The following is a 14,975-nucleotide window of genomic DNA, read 5'->3' as shown; positions in this document are numbered from 1 at the left end:
TTTTCTTTTTTTCTGCAAATCAACTAGCAAGTGAGAAGGTTCAAGCAGGCTGCACAAAGTCTGTGACATTCATGGCTTTCAGCATGGTAAAGTCTCAGGTCCTGCAGTGTCATGAGGGTTTGCGAGATAGGGGCTTCCCATCAGCTCTTGTGTCTGACGAAGGAATCAGCATCACCAGCACGTTGCCCATGTAAGAGGAAGACTTCTTCAGAGAAGTGCCCTCTATTCTATGGATTTGGTCTTCTAGATGCTATTATATATATAACTAGAGAAGACCCATTCAATAGGAAAACAAGGCTGGGTACAGATAGCAGTCAAGAATGTGGAGCAGGCACTTGATACACACAGTGTCATAGCAGATACATCTACTAAGAGGCAGCACCAGTAGACTTGTGATCAAGTAGCCAAAACCAAGTTGTGACACCACTAGTGTTTCAGCTAACGCTCCAGCAGCCTTGTGTTAGCCTGGGGCTCACCACAACTTTCACTGTTTTCAGCTTCTGCTAAGCAACTCACCTGGTTGTTGAATTCCTGACAGAGATCATGTTTTGAAGCACTGGGCGAGAACTGGGATATCTTCTGACAAAGGCTCACATAAATCATCCCCTGGACAGCTTTCCCATAGCTGTATCTGTTTAGGAGAGCAAGGAAAAGAAGAGATATTCAAACAGTCTGAAAACACTAGTGCTTGCTTTGTGTGCCTAGGTATACTTATTCATGGCTATTCACAATATATCACAAATATGGCAGATGTACAGGCCCAAGAGACCTGATGCACTTAATAAGGTCAAGCTAGAACACTGCAATGATATAAGATCAAGAGACTTGTGAAAAAATCTAATAAAATTAGTATCAGACTATTCTGGGAAATCAAATTACAAGCAAGATAATTTTAGGAATGTTTTGTTTTGCATTAAGGTTCAAAGACATACCGTGGAATATTTTGACCTGCTGTAACTGAAGTGCAGTAAATTTCCTCTGAGTCTCATGATACCTGAATGGAAATGTACTTGCCTCTGGTCAGAATTTAGCACAGGGCCCACTTTTCCAAGTAGAATCCTTACCTGCCACATACCCGAAGTGGAAAAGTTTTATCTAGTGCATAAATCACCACTGGTGTCTCAAAGATCACTTCAAATTTTGGCAGCACTGTAAGGAAAAAGAAAAAAAAAAGATTACTGTAGGAAACACAGGCCAAGGACAGCCTTTCCAGGGAATCAACATGAAGACAGACTGTGCTGGAATAAGAGACAGGAACCTGAGAAGAAAGAAAGTTATGAAAGGGAGTATTTCCATTATTTCTTTAACAAATTTGAATCTAATCCCTGGCTCCTTTCCAAATTAAAATTCTAACATGTTAGGGAATTTTCAGGCTGGATGTTATGAAAAACTTCTCCAAAATATTGGTTGAGCATTGGAACAGACTGTTCAGGGAGGTGTGGAGTCACCATTTCTGAAGGTGTTCAAGAAAAGCGTGAGTGTGGCACTGAAGGGCAGTGGTTAGTGGGAAATCTTGGTGGTAGGTGAATGGTTGGACTGGATGATCTTAAAGATCTTTTCCAACCTTAATGATTCTATAATTCTATAATAATTCTATAATTCTATGTCCATATCCCTCAACTTCAGACAGCTATTTGCAGTAACTTCCCAGCAGAGTTAATTAGGGAATGATAAAATAAGTGGCACTAAACTTCATATTCTTATGAAAAGCCCATTCCAGTGACCTTATTTTGTCTGATACAGCCATCTTCAGGAATCAGTTGTGTCAAAAGTCTAGGGCCTTGCACAGAGTTGCTTCTACATGATAACTGAAGGTCTCAAATGCAATCTCTCTCCTGAGCATCAGCTCAGACTCTTTTCTATGATATTATTACTTTCTTATTTGCTCACAGGATGGTTATCATGAAATAAAAACTCAGACTCCTAGAATAGAGAGTGAAGTCATCTCTGCACTTCATACATATCCTTCATGCACTCATACCATACTCCTCAACGCTGAAGCTGCCATATGTTTTCCTGTTGGTTACATTGATGACATATGTCCCCAGCAGAGGCTCATCACTTAGTTGGAAAGACAGATCCGCAATGCCTCCCTGGGGCACCACATTCAGCCACTGCTCTATCCGGTTGTTCTTGGGGTCCTACACCCACAAGAGAGAAAGAAGCAATTATTTGAGCATTTCAGTGATCCACAGTCTATAGAAAACCGTCTTCAAGATTTCAGTGCTAGTTAGAAAAATAGCTAAGGGACAAGGTTTGGCATAGGACAGCCAAGAAATTTTGAAGATAATATGCTACATTCTGCTGTCAGCATCTGAATCCCCTTCTATACTTCTGTAAATGCTGATCTCAAGGAAATACCCTTTACAGTTCTAACTAGTTAACATAAACGTCTAAAATGATCTGTCTATAGTTTTGTACTTCAGGAGCAACTCAGATTTCCATTCCAGTAACTAAGAGCATAACGTCAAATGCAAAAACAGGCACAGAGGTTGTATGTAGTATATTAGATTAAGTAATCTTTATGTTCTACCATTCTACTTACAGATCCATAAAATTTACCATGAACTGTAAATGAATAGCCCAGTGAAATGGCTGCCATCAACATTAATGTAACATCAGATTTCAGCATCACTCACCTGGAGAAACAGGGAAATCTGGGAGGGAAAGAAAAGTGAAAACATTAAAAGAGAGAAATAAGTGCCAGCAACACATACAAGGTACTTCAGATGCAGAAACTTCTGTGAAGGGTGTGAAAATAGTGACTTGGAAATTGAGAGCACTGACAAACAATATAAAGAACACAGATGTCACCAAAAAGGAGAAATACAGTGTGGATTCATTACAGTAATATCTGGAAAGAGAGAAAGGGAAAATCAATCTGAAGGTTACCTAGCACATGCTAATTACATCCTGACAGAGTCCTCTATCAGGAAAACTGCTAAACTGCTAAAACCAATACAGATTTGGCTCATCTGCAGTATCTCAAAGGAGTCACAGAGGTACATGATCTTGTAGCTTGGGAGGAACCTCTGGAGATCATCTAGTCCAGTGCCCCGGGTAAAGTTTATCTTATTAGAACATGTTGCTCTCAGCCTTCTCTTGTTAAGTGTTGAACATCTCCAAGGAAAAAAATGCCTTCTCTGAGTATCTGTTTCGATATCTGATAATCTTCAAAATGAAAGAGTTTTTTCTTAATGTCTCATCAGATGTTCCAACTTCCAAACTAGTCACTCCTCATAAGACAACATCACATGTAAATCAGTATGTGCCATGCTTGTTCTTGAAGGACTATTTTATTAACAGGAGCAAGAACATCTTTCCCATCTTCCTGAGTTACCTCTCCAGCTACCTGAGCTACTATTCTCCTATGGATATTCATCAGAATGAATGCAGGGGACAAGGAACAGTTAGAACTTTAGCAGATATGCAGAGGAGAAAGGAAGTAGGATTAAAGCATAGAACAGGGAGCCTCTTCCACAGACTGCAGGGCTGACTTACCGAATCATTAAACACAGTGAAGTCCTCATCCAGAGTCACAATACGAAATTTCACTGAAGGCAAGGAAATCAGGGAATATATTTGTCACATCTCAATCCTTCCCTGCAGACCCCTATTCTTTCTGTCTCCTCAGATCCTGTCTCCTCTGTACACATCTGATAAAATTTACATGGGCATTCTCCCCAGAAAGATAGCATGGGTAATGACCTACTGTCTCCTACAGCTACACAGTCACCAGAGGATGAACATCACAGGCACTGAAAATATCATTTCAATAACAGATGTCTTCTCAAAAACTTGTGCTAGGGCCTTCCATGATTTTCAAGCAATTGCAGTCTTTTCATATGATTTTACTAGCAGAAAGTCTAGGATCTATGCTTGCTCTCATATGCAGCTCTCACCTGTTTGCCCTGGTTTATAGATGGGCTTGTCCATTTGAATGAAGGTGCCACTGCTCGCCTTGCGGATCAAGACCTTTTTCTTCTCTTCAATATTGACCTCTTGACCTGTAATAATCAGTCTGACAGTGGCAATCTCCTCTGTGCCATCAGCTGGAGGTGCAACCTGTACAAAGAGAGAAAAGAATGCAGCCACCAAGTAATATTACTTCTGGGGGCCCTTAGCAGGAATTGACAGTAACATGAAAATGAAGAAAACTAACCAGTCACTCTCCACCCGTGCCAGTGCATCCCTTTCAATACCTGGATTCAGATGGTATTATAATCTCACTCAGTTCTACACTCAACCAGCAGGCTTTGCATATCATGAAATCCACAATTTTTCCCACTGCCTAAGTAACTTCATCTCTGGAGACAGAAAAGGGAGTGTCAGGAAAATAAGAAAATGCCAGAAATGTGGGAAATGGCAGCACAGAATCAAAGGACAGACACTGAGCTATCTGACATAGCTTCAAATGCTAGACTTTCAAGATTGTGTAACATGTATAAGTAAAAAAAGCCAGATCAGAATGCCAGAGCTAACCACAGGGTCTTCCTGGCTCGTGCAACAAAATACCACAGCAGCCACAGAACAGAATACATTATATAATAGAAGGAATATTAGTTAGGTGTGATTGTCCTATCGTAGACCTTAGCCAAATTCTCACCAACAGTGAATGAGCTGTAAGATGCTGTTTAGAAATAACAAGCATATCCACTTCCATCCAACTGCTGTCAGTAGCTCCTAAGAGCTGAGCTGCTTCCTGACTGCAGGTCCTACAGAAACTGTAGACTAGGTTGTGCAAACCTTCATTTCCTCAAGCTTTACCCCTGGAGCTGCACGAGTATTTCAGAGAATCATGGATTGGAAGAGACCTTAATGATCACCTAGTTCCAATCCCCCTCCCATGGAAGGGTTACCATCCACTAAATCAGATTGCCAAGGGATCTATCAAGCCTGGAAGAAGGGCTAAAGCTGCTCTGGTCTGGAATAGAGGAGAAGGAAACAAGTAGTGTGGTAGTTTTTAACAAATGTGACTTCAAATGAAAAGTTAGATTCAGAAGGGCAATTCAGTGCTGATCAAGTGCTGTCCTGGGCTTCACATCTGCAGGAACAATTCTCCTTAACAGCACTGGCTTTTACAATTCTTGGTTTTACAGTTCCTGAAGAAATGGCATTTGCCTAGGGTAGCTCACCCAGAACTTAGTGCACATGAAAGTTTTCTCCTTGTGGATGTTTTTTTGCACTAAAAGATCATGTCCTGCAAAACGCTCCAGGACCAGCTTTACTTGAATCTTTGCTTCATAACAGGTGATATGGAGGCAGGCAACTTGGATGGATGGGTAGCGGAGATCTGCAGGGATAACCACCAGGTAATGTCTGGACAGAGGAAAGAAGACATCAGAAGTTACATCAGATTGAAGACTCAGAGAGAAAACGTACCTGGGCCTAAGGTCTCTTCCTGGTAGACCCCCCAGAAAGATTATTCATATTTTAACTCACAGCCATGAGAGACAACATGAATGACTGCTGCCTTTTGTAGTGATTTGAAAGAGCAGAAAGAATAGCTGATGGTATGGAATTCAGCAAGTCTACCTAGAGTGCTAGAGACTGAAGGAAACTGAAACAAAAATTCAGCATCACTCACAGTTGGTGAAAAGAAGATGCAGTGTAGAACAGAAGGCTTAGGAAGATGGATGTCAACATCTTGAGAACTCTGCCTGTCCAGTCTCCAGACAATCTTTCTCTGAAATCACCAAGTTTCTTTTCAGGGGCTAACTTCTTTCTATGACAGCCTGAATGGAGATTTGGATTTGGGGAGGTGCTAGCTTCTCCCCACCTCTTTCTCTCTCCAGAGATTATATACATTCAGCAGTAGAAATGGGCGTACTCTACCAAGTTCCCTTAGCCAATAACAGATGCTTTGGCTATCTTCCACCAGTTTGGAACATTCCCCCCAGCCCTGCAAGGCCACCTTGGAAATATTTGACCAAATGGGCATTTCCTATAAATAAATAAATAAATAAATGAGCCACAGAACTTCACTGATCAGTGACCCAGGACAGGTCCTGATCACCTGTGACTTACGTCCCTTTGTTTCAGCTGGAAATGGATTGCTGCTGTGCAGCCAATAGCAAGAGCTCACCCCTGCACACCCTAGGCAGTGTTGTTATTTAGGATAGGAGCTCAATAGCACTGAATCAATTTATGGGCGTGTGTATCTCCACAGGTTGTTCAGTTTGAGAACATGGAGTAACTCCTTGCATGTACATGAAGAACTGTATCATACCACATCAACCACTAATTAGCTTAGTGACTTTGCCTTTTCTCTTTCTGCACATAAGTAAAATGAAAACATTCACTGAAAAAGAGATTTCCACTAGCTTTTCTGCAACATCCATCTGCAGTAGCACCAACCGCAAGGAGGGTGTCTCAGGAAGTAGTACAAGTTCTTCAGTGTTCATAATTAGTGTTGGAGGGCTGAAGTATCTCTACGTCATCTAGCTTTGCTCTGTTTTTGAATACGTGAATCACTTTAGAACTCATGGATTATATAAGGGGGTTCTTTTCTAGCACTGATGACAACCTCTACAGAAGAGTAGATAATTGTGCTGCCTAACCATCCTGGCTTCCAGAAGAGTACTGTCACAATGTAAAGTGTCTGTTGTGGATCGTACACTGATTGCATTAACTCATGAACTGCATTTCTGGCTTGTTTGACTGTTCCTAACAGGAACAGTCATAGTCAGACAGCTGTGGTTCTGTGCCTGGAAATATTTCCCAGCAGTGTTAAATAATGCTGATGCAGCATAATCTTTACATATGTAGGTTCTAACATGACATTACATAAGCAGGCAGTTGAGATCTTTTTGTCTGGCAAAATCGGGCTTTCCAGATTTCCAGCTTATCTGGGATACCTGTTCCCAAGTCTCTCGAACAGTTTGAAGAACTGATCTCCATTTGACTGATCTCCATTTTACTCTGTCTCCACCTGAGAGCCACTATGCACTAAGTGGGCTGTTATGCACAGAAGCAGTTGGTGCTAGCACTATCTTAGTCTCAGGTGCATTTCATGGATCATCTGGACTCTTGCCAGTTAGCTTAATCAGTTCTCTCAACAGATTTCAGAAATCAGCGTTCAGAAAGCCTAAATGTGTGCTAGGCTCCTAGGCAAGAAAGACTTTCATCTTTTCTGTTTCAATGAACTCATTCTCTCTATCCTTGTGAAGGAAGGTTATTCCACTGAGAATAGCAAATAAACTTTTAAATCACCCTTTGGCAAAAATCTGGCATTTTAATAAACACCAGTCATGTCTGCCACAAAACAACAAATCATAGCCAGAGAGGTTCACATGTTGGCAGATTTCTGACAGGAGCTGTCCAAAAGCCAGCATTGGGAAGAGCTTTCTGACCCTGTCCCATCGTGTTCCTCCTACACTGTTTGCCCAGGTGCATTCTCTGTTCCTTTCTTGACTTAGGCAAATCTGGCTCTTGGTCACAGCAACATACATTTGAAGGATATGTATTGAAGGAAGTGACTGACATCTGCACAGGTGTCACTGACCAAAGTCTCTGAAACGCAGAGAGTACAACAAGATTGTGTACAGTTTCTAGTTCTGGAAAGGATCTATCCTTCATGAAAATACACTACATTCATCTGGAGCAAGGGACATACATAGTGGCAACGCTAACCCAGACACCTGCCCTCCATAGATTACTAGAATAAAAAATGGAAAGGAAAAGCAGAAAAGTAATAAAGGCCATGCATATGATCAAGGAAGAAAACTCATGGTTCACAATAAGAACTAGGTGCGATGGTACCTTGGAAATCACTCCAATGTATTAATCTAATTGATTTAACATAATATTAGTATTAATAATAATTAATATGATTCATTTAAGAGATTACAGAGGCAATAATATTAATGGTCTCTATGAGAAGAGCACTGGGAAAGCACTGATGTCTGCATACCACTTTGACAGGAGACTGAGCAGAGAAGAGAAACTTATCATTGACCCATTCCTGTGAGAATTCAAGGCTAGGTATTATGGGACTTGGAGCAACTGTGAAAGATGATCCTGTCCATGGCAAGAGGATTTGGAACTAGATAGTCCTTAAGGCCTCTTCCAACTCAAAACATTCTATTAATTTAATTCTATCATTTTCTTTAAAGAACTACATCTGTTACAGGGTCAGTACTACAGAATCAGCTATCAAAGAAACTGAATCACTCTTCAGTTTCCTATGTACTAATCATCATCTTCAAATAGGCCTGGGGCCTCTTCCATTGTTGCATCCTTTCATTTGCAACCACAAACATAATATCCAGATCACTGACATTCCAAGCTCATTTCTTACACACACACATCATCTGTGTGATGCTACCTACAGTGTAGCATCTTCCTTGAAGACAAAGGAATTTGATAGCATTGTATTCTGACTTATGCATTAACAATTTTTCACAATCCTTGTACGGTTTGTAAAACCTGTGAGGCCAGAGGTCATGTTTATGCAACCTGACTAGGGAGTCCTCAGAAGAATTTATGTCTAAAACCAAGGTGGAGCACTTTCTGCTGCTTTGACAGTAGAATTTGTCCACTACACTAAGGCCAGGCATGGAACTGAGAGCACACCTGGACAAACACATCAAAAGGAGCAGAAACTGGCAGGGTCAGACAGCCTGAAGGAACAGTAAATTGTTCTATGCTTCTCTCAGTGCTTGGCTTCTACATTGAGACCATCCAAAGAACTGCAATTTGAAGAAAATGCAGAAGCCTTTTTCAGTACTTAAAAGGAGCCCAAAACAAAATGGAGAGCAACCTTTTACATGGGCAGTCACTTCTACTGTGGGAGACATCCCGAAATCATCACTGTCTGAAATTTACAATGTTGACTTTTAATTCTCACAGAGTATCAGAGACAATGATGTGAACTTGCTTCTCTCCTGAGCCCCTGAAAAGAAAGCAGATCCTAGCATAGAGGAAGAGGGGTGGCCATTAAAATAATAATAATAATAATAATAATAATAAACAGGAAAAAAAAAGAACACCTGAGGAGAAATACTAATATTTTGATTAACTGATTAACTGTAGAACTTACGTCTGTGTTTTTTTAAGATTTACAATGCCAAAGAGAAGACAGATGAACTACATAGACTTTGAAGAAACAGAGGCATTGTGGTGGTTTCACATTGGCAGGTAGCTAAGTTCCACCACAGCGCATTCTCACTCTCATTTTCACTCCCTCTCCTCAGAAATACAGGGAAAAATACAATGGAAAAAAAGGTCATATGTTGAGGTAAGAAGAGGAAGATCACTCACCAGTTACCGCCATGGACAAAATAGACTCAAGCATAAGTGAGCCTGTTGCTAATAATAGCCGTGAGAGAGCAGTGAGAACTAAAAGCAAGCTAATAATATTCCCTCTCCCCCCGATCCATCCCCTTCCACATCTTCCTCCTGAGTAGCACAGAGGAATGGGAAATGAAGGTGCAGTGAGCTCTGGCCAGCAAGAGCTGGCTCTGATCTGATGTGGGGCAGCTGATGGGCTTTGCTCACAGGGGCCACCCCTGCAGCTCCTCCCTCTACCAAAACCATTCAACATAAGGACAATACAGGCACAAACAACAAAAATAAAAGATCTTCTTCAGAGCCACAGTGACTTAGAACTGGGTCCAAGCAGACAACTCCAATCCTCAAGGCCAAACACACGTTTTCTCCAGAAATATTTACCTCTCACAGACTGGAGTACTGGGTCCCAAATCCCCAAATCACACACAGCAAATTAAATTGGACTTACTCACTCTGGAATAGATCTTACATTCAGGGCTTATGGAGCAGGCTGGGGGGCTGTGGATTGCTTTATGAGTGGATTTCCTGGAGAGAGGAAAACATGTGGCTGATCCTGAAATTGAATAGAGGGATGATCTCATGGTCAGATTCACAAAGGCACTTAAAACAAATGCACAGAGGGAAAAGAAGAGGTCATGGCAGTCCAGCTTATTTGTCTGATGTAGGCATCAGGAAGATTACAACTGTTAAGAGAAGTTTTGGTCAATTTCTTCCAAGCTCAAGATTGGTGCATCCTAAGAGTAAAAAGTCAAGCAAAAATGGCAGGAGATCTGCATGCATGAACAAGGAGCTCATGGATAAACTCAAAGAGAAGAAAGTTTACAAAATGTGGAAAAAAGGTTTGGTCACTTGGGAGGAATAGTATTGCTAACTGTCAGAGCCTGCAGGGACACAACAAGGAAAGCTAAGGCACATTTGGAATTAAACCTCGTGTGAGGGGTCAAGAACAACAAGTAAAGCTTTTTTTAAGTATGTCAACAGAAAAAGGAGGACAAGGAAAAATATTGTTCTGCTGTTTAATGAGGTGGGTGTCCTGGTAACAGGGGATGCTGAGAAGATGGAGATGATGAATACCTTCTCTGCTTCAGTCTTTTCTGATAAGGCTGAGAAATCACAGGAAACCCCACATCCTGGAGGTAAGAGAGTCTGGAGAAAATATGGCTTACCCTTGGTTGAGGAGGAGCTGATCAGAGGTCATCTAAGCAAAATGGACACAAATCCTTGGGTCCTGACAGGATGCACATGAGTGCTGAGGAAGCTGGCAGAAATGATTGCCAAACTGCTCTCTATCATCTTTGAAAAGTCTTGGAGAATGTCCGGTTCTGAAGACTGTATGATAGCTAATGTCACTCTAGTCTTCATAAAGGGCAAGAAGGAGGATCCGGACAGTAGTCAGCTTCACCTCCGTCCCTGGAAAGGTGATGGAACAACTTATCCCAAATGTCATCCCCAAGCAACTGGAAGAAAAGATTATCAATAGTAATCAACATTTACCGAGAGGAAATCATGCTCAGCCTATATGGTGGCCTTCTATGATGTCATTGCTGGCCAGGTAGATGACGGAAGAGCAGTAGATGTTGTGTACCTTGATTTCAGCAAGGCTTTGGACAATGTCTCCCAGAACATCCTTGTAATGAAACTTAGTAAGTGTGGGACAGATGAGAGGATAGTGAGATAAAGTGAGAACTGGCTGAGTGGTAGAGCTCAGAGGGTTGTGATGAATAGTGCAGAGTCTGGTTGAAGGCCTGTAACTAGCAGTGTTCCCCAGGGGTCAGTACAGGGCTCAGTCTTACTCAACATCTTCATCAGTAATCTGGATGAAGGGATAGAGTCCACCTTCAGCAAAAGCTGCAACACAGGAAAAAATTCTTCACTATAAGGGTGCCAGAGCACTGGAACAGGCAGCCCAAAAAGGTAGTGGGGTTTCTATGGAAATATTCAGGAACCATCTGGATGCTTTCCTGTGCAACCTACCATAAGGAATCTGGTTTAGCTGGGGGGGGAGGGGAGGAGGGAAGGGCATTATTTTTTAATAATTAAATAGGCATTATTTAATCTCCAGGGGTCCCTTCCAACACCTACAATTCCTTGATTCTCGAAACAAACAAACAAATAAAGTACAAAATCCACTGGCATCTTTATCTTGCCATTAGACAGAATTTCAATCCCATGTTTTCCCTGCATTAGAGATTTTAAAACCAAAACAAATAAAACATATTAGAAAAGACTCCATTTTCTTATACTGTCTCTTCTTGGTGTGTCGCTACAGCCATTCCTTCAGTTTTTCTTTTTCACCCTCTATCTTTTCTTCATTTCTTTCTCCAGTCTTTCCTGAGGTCTTTTCATATGAGTTGAGGAAGCTCATGACTCCACATGGTGGCCTTCTGTTTGGTTTGTTACTGGACCATTCTCACCAGTGCAGAGATGATCATTAAAAAGGTTAAGATTAGAAGCAGATTGAGCTATAGTAACCATGCCCTGGTTGAGTTTGTGACCTAAAGGAATATGAGCCTGGCAAAAAGTAGGCTTAGGACTCTGAACTTCAGGAAAGTTAACTTCTGGCTGCTTAATGAATTATTGGATGAGATTCCCTGAGTAACTGTCCTTAGATACAGAGGAACAGAAGAGCTGGCAGCTTATTAAAGACAACTTTCTGAGGGCACAAGAGCTCTCCAATCCCAGCATAAGAAATCAGGCAGACAAGGCAGAAACCAATATGGCTGAGCAAAGATCAGGCCGACGGGAAAAAAAGAGAAGTATAAGCTGCAAAGAGGGGATGGGTGATCTGGGATAATACAAGAATTGGTGAGGGATATAAAAAATAATAAGGAGAGGAATCTACAGGTGCATTCATCAGAAGAGACAAGTGCATCCTCTCTGATAAATCATGAAAAGGGAGAACTGCCTTCAAGAGACATGGAGAAGTCTGATATACCCAACAAGTTACTTGCCTCACTCAAAATTTTCAGACTTCCCACACCTCTCAAATCCTTGAACTTCTAGGCGGGAGTGGAGGGAGGAAGATCCCTCCAAGATCTGCTCCAAGAGCAAATCAGAGACCTCCACATGAGACTGAATTGCATATGGGACCAGGCAACATGCATCCCAGGGTTCTGAAGGAACTGGCTGATGTGGTTGCCAATCCACTTTCTATCACATTTGAAAAACTGTGGCAATCCGGCAAAGTGACTGGAAAAAGGCAAACATCACTCCCACTTTGAAGAAAGGGAGAAATGTAGACCTTGGAAATTACAGGCCAGTGAGCCTTATGTCTGTGCCTGAGAAGATCATGGAACAGGTCCTCCTGGAAGAGATGTTAAGGCACATATGAGATGAAGAGGTGATCTGAGACAGACAGCACAGCTTCATCAAGAGCAAATCATGCCTGGCTAGATTGGTGGCCTCTTATGATGGAGTGATGGCACTGGTGGACAAAGTAAGAGCAATCAATATTGTCTACCTGGACCATTTCACAGCCTTTGATAAGGTCCCACACCACATCCTTATCTCTAAATTGGAGATATATGGACTATTCAGTGGATTAAGAATTGGTTGAATGGTCACATCCAGAGGACTGTGGACAATGGCTCTATGTCCAGGTTGAGGCTGGACACAATTAGTGTCCCTCAGGGGTCAGTCCTTGGGCTAGTGCTCTTTATCAATGACACACACAGTGGGATTGAGTACACACTCAGCAAGCTTGCTGATGACACTAAGATGAATGCTGCAGTTGATACAGTAGAAGGAACGTCATTCAGAGGGACCTGAACAGTCTTGAAAAGCGGGTCCACGTGAACCTAATGAGGTTCAACAAGTCTAAGTGCAAGGTGTTGCACTTGGGTTGGGGCAATCCCAGATGTGTACAGACTGTGAGAAGAACTTATTCCAAGCAGCAATGTGGAGAAAGACTTGGGGGTCCTGATGGCTGAAATGCTCAACATAAGCCAGCAGGGCACACTTGCAGCTCAGAAGACCAACTGTATCCTGGGATGCATCAAAGGTGGTGGCCAGCAGGGCAAGAGAGGTGACTGTCCCCTTCCCTTTGCCCACATGAAGTCCCAGATGGACTACTGTGTCCAAGTTTGGGGCTCCCAGCACAAAAAGGACATAGAGCTTTTGAAGTGCAGCCAGAAGTGGGCCACAAAGATGACTGTAGACTGGAGTACCTCTCTCATGAAGAAGGTTGAGGGAACTAGGCTTATTTAGCTTGGAGAAGGCTCCAGGGAGATATCATTGTAGCCTTCCTGTACTTGAGAGCTTATAAACAGAAGAGACACTGACTTTTACATGGTCTGATTGTGATAAAACAAGGGGAAATTACTTTAAACCAAAGATTTTAGGAAATTAGATGTTAGGAAAAAAATTCTTTACTCAGAGAGTGGTACTAGAACAGATTGCTCAGGTAAGTTGTGGGTGCCCCATCCATGGAGGCATTCAAGGCCAGGTTGGATGGGCAGCTGATCTACTGGTTGGCAACCCTGCCTACAGCAAGGGGGTTGGAACTGGATGGAATTTCAGGTCCCTTCCAACCTAAGCCATTCTATAATTCTATAATTCCCAGATCCTTTTGCAACTCCAGAACTCAAAGTTCAGCTTGCAAACTTATAGGCTCAAATTCAAACCTAAGGACCATTCTACTATATTCAGTGATTTTTGAGATTTATTTTGCTTTATTTTGGAGATTAAGTTCGGATACCTAGGGCAAAATGCATCTGACAGCTTGTATTGCTGGTACCTGAACATGCCCACACTTGGTTCTATTTTGATTTGTCTATACTAGATATGAAATGACCAGAAACAATATTAACAGAGTTCATTTGAAGAACAGCTTCTTTACCAGTCTTATGATTTCTGCAGGTATGGAGTTAATTTTCTTCATAGAGGTCCATATGATGCTATGCTTTGGATTTTTGATGAAAGTGCTGGTGAGCAGTCTCAACAAGGACTTTGATTTTTCACACTGCCCTGCCAGCAAGGAGGCTGGCAGTACGCAGGACACCTGACCTAAACTGACCAAAGGGATGTCTCATACTATACAATTTATAGTGTATGCATGGGAGGTGGGGGAGTGACAAGGAATTTGCCAATGCATTGCTGATTCTTCCCCTCATCTCAATGTCATGCTCAGCAATAAAAGCTGGGGTAGAGAACAAGGAAGGGATATGTTTTGAATGATTATGTTTATCTTCCAAAGAAACCATTACACGAGATGAGCCCTGCTTTCCTGGAAGTCATTGAACAGCTGCCTGCTGATGAGAAATATCAAATGAATTCCTTCTTTTGGCTTGCTTACATACATAGTTTTGCATTACCTATCAAACTGTCTATATCTGTATATCTTTTCAATTCTCTTCACATCTCAGCTGGCTGTAAGGATTAAACCGCAGCAACTAACAGCCTCTCTCTCTCTTGTGGGTTTCTTCTCACCGAAGGTGTTGAGAAGTGCTCTACTCAGCTGAGGAAGTTTGTAGCAACCTACCTGTAGAAAAACTGAGGAAATCAAGTTGGTTGATTAAACCACAAAAAGGTGTGTTTTAGGGTCAGAAGAAAAACGACAAGTATCAAAAATTATCTTACCCCAGTACAGAGTAGTCAATATACTTATCAATTTCAGAGATAACCTCAATTTTGGAAGGAGAACATACTATACATACACATTTGATTAGAAGTTAATGCTTATTAAG

At 41.8% G+C, this 14,975-nt stretch overlaps 1 protein-coding gene across 1 annotated transcript in view; it reads right to left on the bottom strand.

The window, feature by feature from the left end:
* LOC100542775 (alpha-2-macroglobulin-like protein 1) overlaps positions 1-10,489 on the bottom strand; it is a 37,302-nt gene extending 26,813 nt beyond the window's left edge. Inside the window, 8 exon segments of the mRNA XM_031554197.1 lie at positions 444-631; positions 1,065-1,149; positions 1,982-2,141; positions 2,640-2,657; positions 3,502-3,554; positions 3,903-4,065; positions 5,136-5,319; positions 10,458-10,489. Coding sequence (XP_031410057.1) covers positions 444-631; positions 1,065-1,149; positions 1,982-2,141; positions 2,640-2,657; positions 3,502-3,554; positions 3,903-4,065; positions 5,136-5,319; positions 10,458-10,489 — 883 coding nt within the window.
* Positions 10,490-14,975: the final 4,486 nt, after the last annotated feature.

This window comes from Meleagris gallopavo, chromosome 1, assembly GCF_000146605.3.
Source record: "Meleagris gallopavo isolate NT-WF06-2002-E0010 breed Aviagen turkey brand Nicholas breeding stock chromosome 1, Turkey_5.1, whole genome shotgun sequence".
Taxonomy (NCBI): Eukaryota; Metazoa; Chordata; class Aves; order Galliformes; family Phasianidae; genus Meleagris; species Meleagris gallopavo.
This window is presented reverse-complemented; position numbering and strand designations above follow the sequence as displayed.